This window comes from Helianthus annuus, chromosome 13 (genome assembly GCF_002127325.2).
Source record: "Helianthus annuus cultivar XRQ/B chromosome 13, HanXRQr2.0-SUNRISE, whole genome shotgun sequence".
Classification (NCBI taxonomy): Eukaryota; Viridiplantae; Streptophyta; class Magnoliopsida; order Asterales; family Asteraceae; genus Helianthus; species Helianthus annuus.
In genome coordinates, this window is record NC_035445.2 from 93,675,790 (window position 1) to 93,691,231 (window position 15,442).

The following is a 15,442-nucleotide window of genomic DNA, read 5'->3' on the forward strand; positions in this document are numbered from 1 at the left end:
TAGCTTTTAGGGTTTATAGTTTAGATTTTACGGTTTAGCTTAGGTTTTAGCCTTATTTTTTAGCTTTAGGGTTTAGAGTTTAGGAGTTAGGATTTAGGGTTTAGGGTTAAGAGGTCTTAGTTAGGGTTCGACGAGTCGGTTCCAACGACGCTAGAATGAGTCCAATCAGAGTTCGTTTGAGCCGGTTCCCCGCTGTTCCCCATTTTTTTAGTATTCCCCAATGAACCTTCCCCATGATCGAGGCACTCTTTCTCTTATAGCGCTCTTTCCTTCCCTTCGAGCTAGCCGGAAGAAATCCAATACTTAATTACATAATTAAAGGTTATCCAACAAAAATATCTAACAGGGGATGATATATATTTAACTGCTAAAAAGAAAGAATTGATGTTTTTCTTCAAAAATATCTAACATTGGATGATGCTAACATGGAGAAGTACATATATTTCATGTTAAAACTTTAATAGGTAAAATCCGGTTGGAAAAAAGAGTTGCTTAACAAAAGTACATAATTTTTCAATATGCTTAGATATGATACTTTATTAAAAACCTTGTAGAAAACGCTGTGTGGCACCTGGTTAGGGTGTCATACCCAAATGATCTGGCCATCCTAGAAGGTTACATGGTCATGTCAGCTGAAAAATTGTCATGCCTAGCTAACATGACCATCTCGATGAACAACATATATATTATCAACAAGTATCTAACGGCAAACCATGGTCAGCATGCCCATGTTGTAAAGTAACAAGGTCGTGTCCCATGGAAAATCATGATTTATCGAGCTTTATAAGTGTATTAAGGTGTTTTTGCGAGATGTATTGCATCTTGTTTCAAGTAAATTTATGCTAATCGATAAGTTACTTAACTCAGGAGACATATGCGTATATTTGTTACCATTACTTTATTGAGGATAACATTCTAGCGAGGAATGTCGTGTGTGTCCAATGGCATTATTGCGAGTACCTAATAACCAGATGAAAAGTAAATATGTTAGCATACATTCTTGCAAGGAATTAGAATTGATTTATCAGCATGTTGTAGTAGTACTTTACTAGATAATACATTAATTTGACTTTTGAATTGTTGTTCATGAACTCAATGACAATATGTGTTTTATTCAAAGAGATGTTCTTAAATGATTTGATCAGAAACACATCCCTATTACCAGATCACCTATATCTTTTAAGGAGGCTTTGGACAATGTATTAACCGCAGGTCGTAAACTAGATTAGGATCAAATATATATTTCAAGCTTACTTGTATAAACTTTTTTTTAGTAAAAACCAATTCCAATTTCAAACTTGTCAAGTTAGATCAAAACAGAAGGTAGAGCCGTCACCCCTTTCTGAATTGCAAACCCTAATCTAACAAACACAAAACCCTGCCCCCATGAGGCTGAACAATTGCTGTGGATGACCCGTTGGACCCTGGTCAGGAATTAGATAGCTTCTTGGGCTAGAGAGCCAAATGTGTCAAAGGCGAAAGGGACAAAAACATGTTGGTTCTCTGCACAAGCTTTAGCGTGCTTATCAACTTTCTTCGATTCAACCTTTCTTGCTGCTTGTCCAGCTACAAACCTGTTTTTCCTTAAACCAACCAGAGGGGAAACCCTCGTGAGGTCCACACAAGCATGTTTCCCCTAGCCCAATCAAAGACGAGCAGATCCGCTGGTCGCAGAGTAGATCTCCCTTCCATAGAGTCCGTGAGGAAATTTACAGGAGCCTCTTTCTTAGTCGAAATCCCAACTCTTCTCAGGATGTCCCACAAAACATCTCGCACTCATTGATATTTGAACACAGAGAGCTCTTTACATGCACTGCGTGCTCTTCATATTTATCCATATAAGCTTTACCACATATCGGGCAGGTTTCATCTTTTGGGTACATAGAGATCATCAGCCGGTATTTAAGGATGACTCTTTATTCTACTACGGTCAAAAAATCCTGAACATGGAGACCCTTCAGGCACTCCAACACCGCCTTCTGGCGAGATGACAAATAAAATTAGAAATCTTTATCTTTAAGTTGACTTGTATTAACGTGTATATCAGTTAAGTTATAATATATATTTCAAGAAAATGAGATATGAGTTAGATTTGACACAAATGATACAGTTTTTTAGAAATAGATTAGGATTATATACAAACTTAACTTCAATCCTAACAAAACTAGTAGTAGTATTCATAAGACTGATACTCTAAAATCATTAGTTTCATTAAATTACAGTACCAAATATTCTTTTGAAACAATTAGAACTTAGTTTTTTTATGGATGATTGAAGGCAAATCAAGATTCAAAGATGGTGGACTGATTTTCAGAAATAGATTATTCAACAGAGACAAAACATTATACCAAATATCCATGTGTCTCAACTAAAATATATACAGAAAGTCTTACATTAATAATATACTAATTAAATTAAGTTTTAAATACATAGGGTAGCTTAACTTGTTGCCTATATATACAATCTCTAATTCTATTCGAACCATCACAACTTACAAAACACTAACCATGGCTTCTTCCCAGATGTCTCTTCTTATTGTCGCCCTACTCGCACTCACCGCTTCAACCTCTGCAATCCCAACCATATACGATTTGGTTAACCAATTCGGATTCCCGTCTGGCATTCTGCCTGATTCCGTCGAATCTTACTCCATAGCCCCATCAGACGGGGGAGCCTACACCTTCGCTGTCTACCTTAAGAAACCATGCTACGTCAAGTACGATTACCTTGTTCACTTCGAAAGTGAGATCACTGGAAAGATCAGCAACGGTCAGATTACGGAGCTGAAAGGGCTCAAGGCTCAATCACTTTGGTTTTGGTTAAGCATTGACCAGATCAAAATGGATGGCAGCAGCCTCCAGTTCACTCTTGGGCTTTTGACTGTAAAGTCTGATATCTCATTCTTTGAGGCCATTCCTACTTGCAAAGACAAGGCCCTTGCTGCTTGTGATCAATCTACCAATAAACTTATCTCTCAGGTAAATTATTCCTGATCAACTGTCTACATAGATTGTCTCAGTTTTTATTGATGGATATTGATTAAAATTTTCATTTTTCAATACACCATGCATATACTAATTGTGCTCAAAATTGTTGTTCTATAGCTTCCACTTAAATTGGAGTAGACGTCGCATCGGATCAAGTTGTTTGAAGCTAGTTGTCACTGCATAAGAAGCATGATGGCGATTGTTATTCGGTTTTTGTTCTATGAATAAACCCAGATTGTAATCTTGTTATAATAAATGGTGAATTAATCGAAGTTTGTTAATGGAATCAGGGGCGGACTTACTCTATCGGATGGGGTGGCGGCCACCCCTGTTATAAAAAATATAACTAGTGTTATATATGAGTGAAAATTCTAATCACCCTCATAAAACTTTGTGATCGGCCCCCTTGAACTTTCAAATCAGACCCTCTAAGAAGAGAATACAAATTATTTTGAGACTTTCTTGCCGGCGAGGCAAACCCCGTTAATATCCGTATGTAACTTTAACAATCTTTATTTACCTTGACCCTTCTAAACTAGTGTCTCTAGGGACGGAAGTAGCGAAGAAGACAATAACAAAGCTCGAATGAGTGGATTTGTTTGGTCGGCAAATGTGGTGGACCAAATTTTTTTTTTCCCAATGGGATTCCATTTTATGGTGTTTAGGTATTTCATTACCAAATTTTAGAATTTTTGGGTCGGTAACCGTTCAGGTCGGGTCTAGGCGACCGACTAGTTTTTAAACCAACCATCAATAGTTCTTAATTATTAATTTCATGACTTTTTGTTGGCAGTGTTTTTTTTTATTAATTAATTCATATTTATACGTTTGTAGTCTTTATGATGTGAGTCGAAGAGAGATAAAATATTGCTGTTCATTATCAATTTGGAGGAACAATGTTCACCCTCTACGTTTTATTAATATTTTTTAAAAGTGGTTGTGAGTGGAGGAGAGAGCAAAGATAATGATAAAAATATAATTAATATTGTTTAATTGAAAAGAAAAAACAAAAAATAGTGATTTTTTAGAGCAATTATAAAAATGAAGTAAATAATCAATTGCAAATGCTCTAAGAGAAGAAATTGGTTATTTTGTACTAAAAAAAGAATTCCAAAATAAAATAGCATTTTGTGATTTCAATTTCACAACACACGGAAAATTCTAGGGAACATGAGACGACTCTCTCCTCCCCTATTGTGTTGAATCCCTAATAGGTTTTGTTTTGTTTGTGGACTAGTCTAAGTACCCGTGTGTTACACGGGTGGACCAACAATAATTAATATTATTCAACACCATCTAAGTAAACATCTTAATTAAATAAACGTTGAACTACAAATCGATTACGTTTAAGACTGTTACTTGGAGATACCTCATTGTCTTTATCCGTTTCCAACGTGCGACTCATGCCGGCAGAAGAAATTGGCGTTACATTATCACCGACGCAAGAGATGAAAACCTGTGAGAGATAATAATGTTAACAATAAACAATTGTAATTTCCCGGGTGGACTAACACACAAATATATAACTTAAAAATGTTAAAATAATCCTTTAAATGAAATAATCGTTGAAGTAACGAAATCCATCCCTCTACCCGCGGGTACGTAATGTATCAAACGCAGTTAACAATGATTGAAATATACAACAGAAATCGAGATTGTTCACCTGAGATCGAATTGAAATTCAACAAACAATGTGCTAAATCAACAATGAATCATCAACGAATTTAAAGTGTCGAACTTGATAAAGCGACAAATAAGCAGAGAGACCTGCAAAATTGTGACCTGTAAGCACTTTGTTTGTCCTCGCACCCAAGTTAAAAAGGTCAAAATTTTTGAAAATTTAGATCTATAGTCTAAGCATTGTATGCACCCGTTTTATTCAATGTTGAGTCTTGATCAATTTGAAAAACATCATTACTTTTAGTGACTTGTTAACTCCTATCCAGCCTAAGTATACATATTGGAACCATTTTAAAGGCTGTAACTTAACTCAAAATGTAACAGGATAAAGTATGAAAAAGCCATCCAATACACACCAAAACGCATAAAACCTTCCAAACGGTTTTAATATGAAAAAAGTTCAAATTATTATAGTAATCATCTAGCTTTCATAATAACAATGAATTGTAATCATTTATACATTTTATAATTTTTTTAAACAATATAGTGTTTATGAGTTAATATGCTCGACTTGTTTTGACTTGTTACCCAACCCACCTGCAACACCTTGTAGGCTTGTACAGTCATTCACACTCAAAAGAAAGAGAAAATATTACCAGCACCTCACTTGTTGCAGCAGAATAGACGTCCTAATCAGCCCTGATTGACCCGAAAACTAATAAATATAAGAGCATTATTGCATGGTGAAGATGTAATATTATATAATATGGCAATGGTTGACTTAACACAAATATATAATATCTAATGGCATTGAATCTTCAGGTAGATTTTCATTTTTGTTCTAGGCCTTTCCAAACTTAGGCTTCACGTCTAAGTCTAAGAACCCGCGAGCTTCGCGGGTTGGTAAAAGAAAAATTTTTCATTAATACCGCTGACATTAAATATTTTGATTTTATACACAGTAAAAGACAACTGAACATATTAGATTACGACGACAAATTGAAATATATGAAATATGCAACAATAACAATTCGTTGAAAATCTCTTTATAAACCACATTAGTTGTTTTATATGTAGGTTTCTCGTCGTTGTCAAGTATTAGTAGTTTGACCCTATCTCGTGTTTTCACCCTTGATAAAGCAACATACAATTGACTAACTCTTAAAAGTGATTGGCCTTAACTTTTGTTGAATGTCGTTGCAAAACATACGGCCAGTGAAACTTGCCTCCTTTAATACTTAAAATAATTTGTAAAAGCAAATAAAGCATGTGTAATAATTTCATGATATAATAAAATTTCACAGTTACATTAGCAAAGTATAGTTAAATATAACAATAGTATTATAATATTGAACTTAGATATTTTTATATAGCAATTGAATAAAAATTGCTAAAAGTAACAAAAAAATTATCCAATTAGGAAAACAATAAGATTTTTTTCTAAAATAAATACCTTGAGTTCGTTGTACACTTAATCAAAATAATAATATCATCCAAATCCTTCCCATATGATAAAGAGAGCTACCAACCCAATCCTATTATGTCAAAAGACTTGACAACATAGCTTGCAAAATGACTGCTTTCTTTTCCACTAAAAGATTATCTTTTGATATAAAAAAAGAAAAAAAATGACTACAACATCTAGACGGTTGGTTGTTCAACTAAAACCCCTACATTGACAATGGCATGTTCATTTGGAAAGCGTTGGTGGTGGCTCATTTGCAGGGAAAACTGAACTTTCAACACATCCTTAGCCTCCTTTAAGGGTCAAGTGAAAAGCATATTCGAACCCAAAAGGATCTTTTATTCAAAAACACTATTCAAAACTTTTTGTTTTAATAGAAAGAAAATCAGACATAGCCAAGCACCCCTTTATAGTTAATGAAAACATGTGGTTTAAGCAATTATTGTAATTAATAAAGATAAACTATAATTAATGAAGATAAACAAACTTACCACTCCTTGAAGTTATTTTGACAGCAAAATTCGGGGTGACTATGCCCCAGGGATTGAATAACCATGATTCATGATATCATATATTAGTAGGAGCAAAACTGAAGGATAGTAGAAAATTTTATACATGTTGGGTCGAACTGGGTGTTCAGGTGCGAAGGCACACATTATTGCAATTATGAATGTTTGTTAGCCGGGCCAAACCTAACGCCCTTCTAAATGCCTGCAAATTTGAGCAAACATAATTACCATATGAATTCAACAAATGATTCATAGCCATAACATAAAGTATGTGCTACAAATTCTTCACGAATTTACATATAAACTAATCATGTGTTTCGTTAATAACGCAAAACCTCAAATGATACCATATGAATTCAACCAGTGAGCAGATTATGCGATATATCAACTTCCGTTATCGACGGAAGCGATGAAATCTCCATCGGAATAACGCTCGAAATCGAATTATCTCGTATATAAGCGGACTTCGGTGAGGCAGAATGCAAGACCCAGAATACGCCGAAAACTACCGCCGCGATGGGACATAGCCGCCGATCCATCGAGATTATTCATCTATTCGCCGTCGATTCAATGGAAGTAGACAATTTTAGAAGGCAGAGAGACAATCGATTGAACTGTCGATTATAAACTCTCCTATTCCCTTTGTTCAGCCTAAAAAATACTTTGAAAAACATGCAACCTAATCGAACCAGCCGGTCTTTCTTCTTTTCGAACCAGCCGGTCTTTCTTCTTCGAATCAGTTTGATTATGATCCATTTACCAAAACCGTTTGAACTCAAACCCAGTTATATTAGAGCTTAGGCTCCCGATTATGATCATCATTCTTGATCGGCCACACCATCACCACTTCACCAAACACCGTTGTTAGTTTTCTGGCCTGCTAATTGTTTGTAGAATCTAGCACGACCACGCAACCGCCACCTGTAGAAGTGTTCGCACCAGTGTCACAGGGTTGTGAGCACAATAAGTAGATAAAATTTATTGAAAACTGAAAAAAAATTGTTCTTATATTTTGTTGAAAAGAAATGAGCTTACATTGTTTACCGAAAGAAAATCAATGTAGAGTTTGAAACATGAGGAAACCCGTGCGATGCACTGGCGGTGACAATTTACAACACCGTAAATGATGTTAGCTCAGTGCCTAAGCTCGTTATGTCCCACATGTGTCACACACACAACCAATCGTTGACGGAGTTAGGACATGTTATCGAAAAAAGGACCCTAATAATATCAACACTATGCAACCAGTCGAGCTCCTGAGCTCCTGTTTACATTCTTTCCCCAAGTCAAATAAAAAAAATACAATGATATGACATAAAAGTCAAAATTCCTAGAATGTAGAGAGCACCTAATTGACTTCTGTTAAACAATAATTTATAACTTAATAACTCAAATTATCCTCCCCCTCCAACTAAAACAAAATACATTGTGGTAGTGTCCCTGTCAGGGAGGAAGTACTCAATGCGGCTACTATGTGATGAAGTTCATGAAGGAGATAGCTTACGAAGGAGTTGAAATACTTGATAATGATAATGATAATGATAATGTAAGTTTAGGCATATTTTAGTCTGTATATTAGAGAAATATGTACTTATATATCCAAACAAATGCTTAAATTCATATATTAGGATTAAATTCTGATTTTTAAGATTTATTTTATTTAATTGTTGTCTCAGGTTGGGAAAGGAGTAGAAGAATACTCGGCTGCGGATATGGATGGCATTCGTGAAGATTGGTCGACTTATGCGGTTAACTCTATTTTTAAGTTATAAATCGTATTTTAGGTGTTGATAATGTATTGACAAACAATTCTTTTTTGTTAACGTTAAAATATTTGTAGTATACTTGACAAATGATTATGTAATGGATTGTTTTGGTATATATATTTATGTGTATTTGTTTTATGAAAAAGATTTATTTTTTTCTGTTATTATACATGTATCCAGGGTAAATTAGTAATTTTATAAAAAATTTTATACAATTAAAAGCATGACACGCGTAAATGAATGTCATACGTATGTGTCATAAATGCTTGTCATGAACGTGTGTCATTAAAAAGTGTCATAAAATGAGTGTCGTGAGGTGTCATAAAATGAATGTCATGAATGTGTGTCATTAAACGTGTGTCATTAAATGTGTGTCATAAATGTGTGTCATTAAATGTGTGTCATAAAAACATAACATACAAATGCATGTCATGTTAATTTTATGACTCCTCAATGAACGACTCGCATTTGCGTGTCATAAAGACCCTTTTATGACGCGCAATGCATGGCAAGAAATGTGTTTTTTCTAGTAGTGACCAAAATTGCCACTTTAGTCCAAATAGTTTTGTTTTATGTCGTTTTAGTCTCTAGCTTTTGTTATTTTTTGCCATTTTCATCCAACTCACCAATTCCATTCAAAAAAATTAGTTAACTTAGGTGAATTTTGATCAAACCACGTTTTTCTTTCTTTTTTTGCAGGTGTGATGGTATGGGGATGGTGTTGTGCCGGTTTTACTGTGAAGATGATGGCGGTGGTTGTTGGATTTAAGATGATGGCGGTGGTTATTGGATTTAAGATGATGGCGGTGGTGTTGGTTGATGACGAGGGTGGCGGAAAAGTGGCCGATGGTGGTGGAAATGGTGGGTGGTGATGGTGGCGGGGTGGGTGGGTGGGTGGTGGGAGGTGGTGGCGGTGGTCGATGAAAATGGCAAAATATGACAAAAGTTAGGGACTAAAATGACAGAAAATAAAAGTATTTGGACTAAAATGGCAAGAAAAAAACTATTTGAACTAAAGTGGCAATTTTGGTCAAACCTAAGGGACTAAAATGGCTATTTACTCTTTAATCTTAAATAAAACCTTAGAATTTTGCTTTAATTTTGAATAAACCCTTAAAGTTTGTTTGAATTTTAAGAAGAACCTTACTCTATTATAACTCAAATATATATTTATGGTTTGTTTTTAGTTATATTTTAATGTTTCAAATTTTAATTTTAATAGTTTAGTTTTAGGGAAACTTGGAGAAAACGATGACAACACCCTACACCTGGGAAGGCTAGAAAACCTGGGGAAAGTGGGGGGAAAACTTATATTGTAATGCAGATGTGGTACACGAAAAATTCTAGGGAACATGAGACGACTCTCTCCTCCCCTATTGGGTTGAATCCCTAATAGATTTTGTTTTGTTTGTGGATTTTCCGGTTTTCTTACTTCAATAAAAAGTGTCGATAAATTGTTGTTTATCATAACATGAGTGTTCATTTCGTGTCTAATTCAATCTAGTCCAACAATAAAAAGATTTCACAAGGTTTGTGATTTTAAGGGTATGCATATATCTACAAAACCCTAACAAAATAAAACTCTGACCCGTAGGAAATTTTGAGATCAACCCTATTTAATACAAAGCCGACCAAATCGTTGATCAAAATCTGATGACAAACAGATTTTGGACTAGAAATATACTTTAGATCGCCGATTCTTTCAATCACCGGACACACAGATAACCACCAAAGATCATCAAATCTTTACGGCTTATCGCTGTTGCTGTTGCTGCTACTGTTGTTTACTACCAATCACAACCAAGGCCGTTCCAATGTTTTGGAGGCCCTAAGCAAACTACAAAGGCGGGGCCCTTTGAATGGTTATAAAGAAAACATCGGTTCTTCTTTCTTCCTTCTAAGTCTCAGTTGCAAGCACAATATCAAAATTCAAAGATTCAAAGTATCAATTAAGAATTTAGGGAGAACAATGATTAAGTGAATCGCAATATATAGAAATTACTATAAAAAATAGCCGTTAACCAACCTTGATTATCCTTGCGACACCATTAATTTCACCTAATTTCACATCTAATTTTCCCTAATCGGCGACACCATTGAGCAAAATGGGCGTTTGCGACGTTACAATTAGGGAAAAGAGTTAATTACTGTTTTCGTCCCCGTGGTTTGTCAAAAATCACTATTTCAGTCCATTAGTTTAAAAATTGCGATTTCAGTCCCTGTGGTTTCACTTTCATAACCATTTCAGTCCACCTCGTAACCATTTCAGTCCCTTTACTTGCAGAATAAATGGATTGAAATGATTACGAAAGTGAAACCACAAGGACTGAAATGGTTACGCAAGTGAAACCACAGGGACTGAAATCGCAAATTTTAAACTAATGGACTGAAATAATGATTTTTGACAAACCACAGAGACGAAAACAGTAATGAACTCTAGTGAAAATAACGATGGCGGTCTAGCTTAAATACGAATTGCATATTGGTTGGAGTTGGAATTAGAGACTTTTATTTAAAAATTGGTTATTTATTTGGTCTAATACATAATACACATGCTATATAAAGATTTTTAAAATATTTGGAGGCCTTATTTTTTGGAGGCCCTAGGCCGTTGCCTAGATTTAGAAGCCTTTAGATACGGCCCTGATCACAACATCACCAAAATTTGAGATGGGCATAATAACCGGTTCCAAACCCGACCCGGTAGACCCGACCTAGAACCGGTTCCGGTCCCTACCCACTTTATTTTCCGGGTTCAAAAAACTCGCAGGTTCTTACCTGGTTCCACATTTTATAAAAAAATAGGTTCGTAACCGGTTTCGGTAGGAACCGGTTCCTCCGTAAACAAATAAAACCCGATGCATTAAATTCTAGCATTGATTGACTTTTGTTACCGTTGGAATCGATTCCTATCCGTTGCAAATCACCCATTTAATGCATTGTTACCGTTAGAATCGATTCCTAGCCATTGGAATCGATTCTAGTATAAATAGTGAACAAAATTCATTTGTTTTTCGCACCATCTTCATCTTCTTCTTGATTCTTTTTCTACTCAATAAGCTATTGATTCAAAAAAAAAAAAACTAATACTAATATGTTTGAGTCTCGATCGTCGGCCTCTAGTTGTACGACTACGAATGGAGACCCACTCATAACAATGTTGAAATGTCGTTAGAGATGAAACGCCTAAACAACAAAGGGGTAACGCCCCATCAAGTGAACTCGATAGATATAAAGAAACAAATTATTCGCGTACTATGACCACGGAGGAATATAAAAAGTTTGATATTTTGTCATGGTGGAAATCAAAAGAATCGGAATTAAGGTATTTTTTTAAAAGAATTGATTCCTACGGTATGATTGCAGCAATTTTACTCAGTTACCCGATGGAACCGGTTACAACCCTACCCGGAATCGGTTAGTATCGGTTCCACTATTATTGGTCTGAAACCGGTTAGGAACTGGACCCGCTTCCTTCAAGAACCGGTTTCACCCACACCCATACAAGAACCGGGTCCGGTTAGAAACCGGTTTCAGGTATAAAAAAAACCCGAAATGCCCATCTCTAACCAAAGTACATACGCTCACAATCTTAGTACAACTAAACCACCGAACAACGACCTAATCCCCCCCCCCAACCCCTACACACACCCCCAACTCTCTCTCCTCTTGACTCACTTTAATTTCTCTCTAATTCCATTTTTTTTGTGATCGTTGACTTCATAGTACACACCTAGACGAAAAAATAATTAATCGCGGTGATGTCATGTAACGTCCAGAAGAAACTATATTTTCATTTTTGGCTATTTGGCATGGCCCCTCAACTATCACTCTTTCAACACCTTTAGTCTCTCAAAAGGAAAACCGATTACTCCAAACACATAAAAAAATACCTGGATCCGAACAATCCCAACACATGTGGTTCAGACACACCTCTTCCTTAGTACCCTCGCTGCTTCTTGACGGGTGAACCGTTTCATCGCTAGCAGCTACTGCTACCGCCGGAAATTTCCCCAAAAACCTAAACATCATCGAGAATTGATCTAGACAACCTCGTGCAATTAAGATAATACAAAATAGGGTTTCAGTAAACTAAAACTACCGAAAACACGAATTAGGGTTTCCATATACTTGCAAATATTCTTAAATTCAACATGAAGTTCCATCAATAACTAAATTTGTAGATTTAAGAAGTTATCAATTTGAATAATAGTGCAATATCTAGATACAATGTATACCCAAAGACATGAATTTATGAACATACAATTCAATAAAAAAAAAGGAGCAGAGTACATGATCCCTAAAGCAACACAAGTCATGACTTTACCTCTCTTATACCAAGGTACCTTTGATTTAATCTCACCCATCATTGACATGCACTTGAAATAGCATGTGGCCGCCGTGGGTGGCCAGCTCCATCACCGTCACTCTCTCACTGAACCGCCGCATGTAGCGGGTCGCCGCCGAAAGATTTCTCTATCCCGTAGTCTTATGGCCCGATCTAACAACCGCGAGCTGAGGAGCCCGACTCAGCCGGCATCTCCACCGGATTATCCCAATTAACCCACTGACCGCCTTGGAGAAGCCACAACTGGCGATAACTTGACAGATCAGGACTCTAGGACCCGCCGCCGTCATCTCAGACGCCTGGAAACCACCACCGTTTCTCTTCTCTCTCTAACGCGCGCGCGCTCTCTCTCTCTCTGCTAGACGGTCGGCCGGAGAAAATGGCCGGCAACCGTCACTCTCTCATCTTTCTCTCACGTTTTCTCTCGTTTCTCTCCCTTTCCCTATATCTGTGTTTTTGAATAACCCAGCACCGCCCTATCTCTTCTTTCTCTCACGTTTCTCACCTTCCACCTTATTTTAATATGCAAATCACAAAAGTGCCCCTCATTTACTGTTCATTTCGTTTGATTTTTAATATGTATATAATATAATTAACGTACTTTTTATTATTTGAAATCTAAGTTGGCTATATTTTTTTTTATATATGTGACCCGGTTCGCTAAAACCGAACCACAAAAAAAAAATTAATATGTCACAATAAAAAACCGACCAGCAAAAATTGTCGACCCAATGAAAAAAGTTTATGGCCCACCACCGTCAATAATATTCTCTAGAAACATCAAGCTATCTCGAGTCTACTAGTTTCTTTAAACTTGTATCTGATAGTGTATCTATCTATAAAATTTGTTTAAATTATCATCGTCAAGATAACATGGATACATCTAAGCTAACTATAATATTTTTGATATATTTAATTCACAAAAATCATAAATGGATAGAACTTCCAAAATATAAGAAGTACCTGAGATGTTACCTCAATAAAACGGTTTCCAAATTCTATAATTTACATATCTAGCACCGTGTTAAAACAATCAAACGTGTAATAGTGATGATATCTTATATTTGTCCTTGTCTTAGAATTTTGGGTTAATGTTCTCTTCGTGCATGTTGGCCGTTTAAGTGTCATGTTTTTCATAAATAAATAAATAAGTTACTTATTCTGAAAATATATCAAAATTAATCCTCAAATTAATCTTTTTATAGCAAAACCCTCTAAGTAAATTTTGGAGTTATAGCTTAATCCAATAATTAACACATCCATTCGTAAACATTACGTTTTCTAGAAATAGATTATGATCAAATACAAACTTAACTTTAATCCTACACAAAACTAGTATGTATCTTATGAATTAAAAGTAGATAAGAAGTCGTATGTTCATAAGACTGATAATCTAAAATCATTAAATTCATTAAATCACATTATTTAACGACCAAGAGATTATTCTTTTAAAACAATTAAAACTTAGTTTTTTTGTGGATGATTGAAAGCAAATCAAGATTCAAAGATGGTGGACTGATTTTCAGAAATAGATTATTCATCAGAGACAAAACATTATACCAAATATCCATGTGTCTCAACTAAAATATATACAGAAAGTCTTACATTAATAATATACTAATTAAATTAAGTTTTAAATACATAGGGTAGCTTAACTTGTTGCCTATATATACAATCTCCAATTCTATTCGAACCATCACAACTTACAAAACACTAAACATGGCTTCTTCCCAAATGTCTCTTCTTATTGTCGCCCTACTCGCACTCACTGCTTCAACCTCTGCAATCCCAACGATATACGATCTCGTCAACCAATTTGGATTCCCGTCTGGCATTCTGCCTGATTCTGTCGAATCTTACTCCATAGCCCCATCAGATGGGGGCGCTTACACCTTCGCCGTTTACCTTAAGAAACCATGCTACGTCAAGTACGATTACCTTGTTCACTTTGAAAGTGAGATCACTGGAAAGATCAGCAACGGTCAAATTACCGAGCTGAAAGGGCTCAAGGCTCAATCACTTTGGTTTTGGTTAAGCATTGACCAGATCAAAATGGATGGCAGCAGCCTCCAGTTCACTCTTGGGCTTTTGACTGTAAAGTCTGATATCTCATTCTTTGAGGCCATTCCTACTTGCAAAGACAAGGCTCTTGCTGCTTGTGATCAATCTACCAATAAACTTATCTCTCAGGTTAATTATTCCTGATCAACTGTCTACATAGATTGTCTTAGTTTTTGTTGATGGATATTGATTAAACTTTTCATTTTTCAATGCACCATGCATATACTAATTGTGCTTGAAATTGTTGTTCTACAGCTTCCACTTAAGTTGGAGTAGACGTCGCATCGGATCAAGTTGTTTGAAGCTAGTTGTCGCTGCATAAGAAGCATGATGGCGATTGTTATTCGGTTTTTGTTGTATGAATAAACCCAGATTGTAATCTTGTTATAATAAATGTACGACTTGGTGAATTAATCAGAAGTTTGTTAATGGAATCAGGGGCGGGCTTACCCTTTGGGATGGGGTGACGGCCGCCCCTGTTATAAAAAATAAAGTTAGTGTTATATACGAGTGAAAATTCTAATCACCCTCATAAAACTTTGTGATTTGCCCCCTTGAACTTTCAAATCAGACCATCTAAGAAGAGAATACATATTATTTTGAGACTTTCTTGCCGGCGAGGCAAACCCCGTTAATATCCGTATGTAACTTTAACAATCTTTATTTACCTTGACCCTTCTAAACTA

General features: G+C 35.8%; 2 protein-coding genes across 2 annotated transcripts; both read left to right on the plus strand.

Annotated features, from left to right (window-relative positions):
- Positions 1 to 2,483: 2,483 nt before the first annotated feature.
- Positions 2,484 to 3,276, plus strand: LOC110898653. Its single transcript, XM_022145466.2, has 2 exons — positions 2,484 to 2,978; positions 3,105 to 3,276. The coding sequence occupies exons 1-2, from the start codon at positions 2,508 to 2,510 to the stop codon at positions 3,123 to 3,125; spliced, it is 492 nt and encodes a 163-aa protein (XP_022001158.1). The 5' UTR covers positions 2,484 to 2,507; the 3' UTR covers positions 3,126 to 3,276.
- Positions 3,277 to 14,385: 11,109 nt separating this feature from the next.
- Positions 14,386 to 15,176, plus strand: LOC110898652. Its single transcript, XM_022145464.2, has 2 exons — positions 14,386 to 14,885; positions 15,012 to 15,176. The coding sequence occupies exons 1-2, from the start codon at positions 14,415 to 14,417 to the stop codon at positions 15,030 to 15,032; spliced, it is 492 nt and encodes a 163-aa protein (XP_022001156.1). The 5' UTR covers positions 14,386 to 14,414; the 3' UTR covers positions 15,033 to 15,176.
- The last annotated feature ends 266 nt before the right edge of the window (positions 15,177 to 15,442 follow it).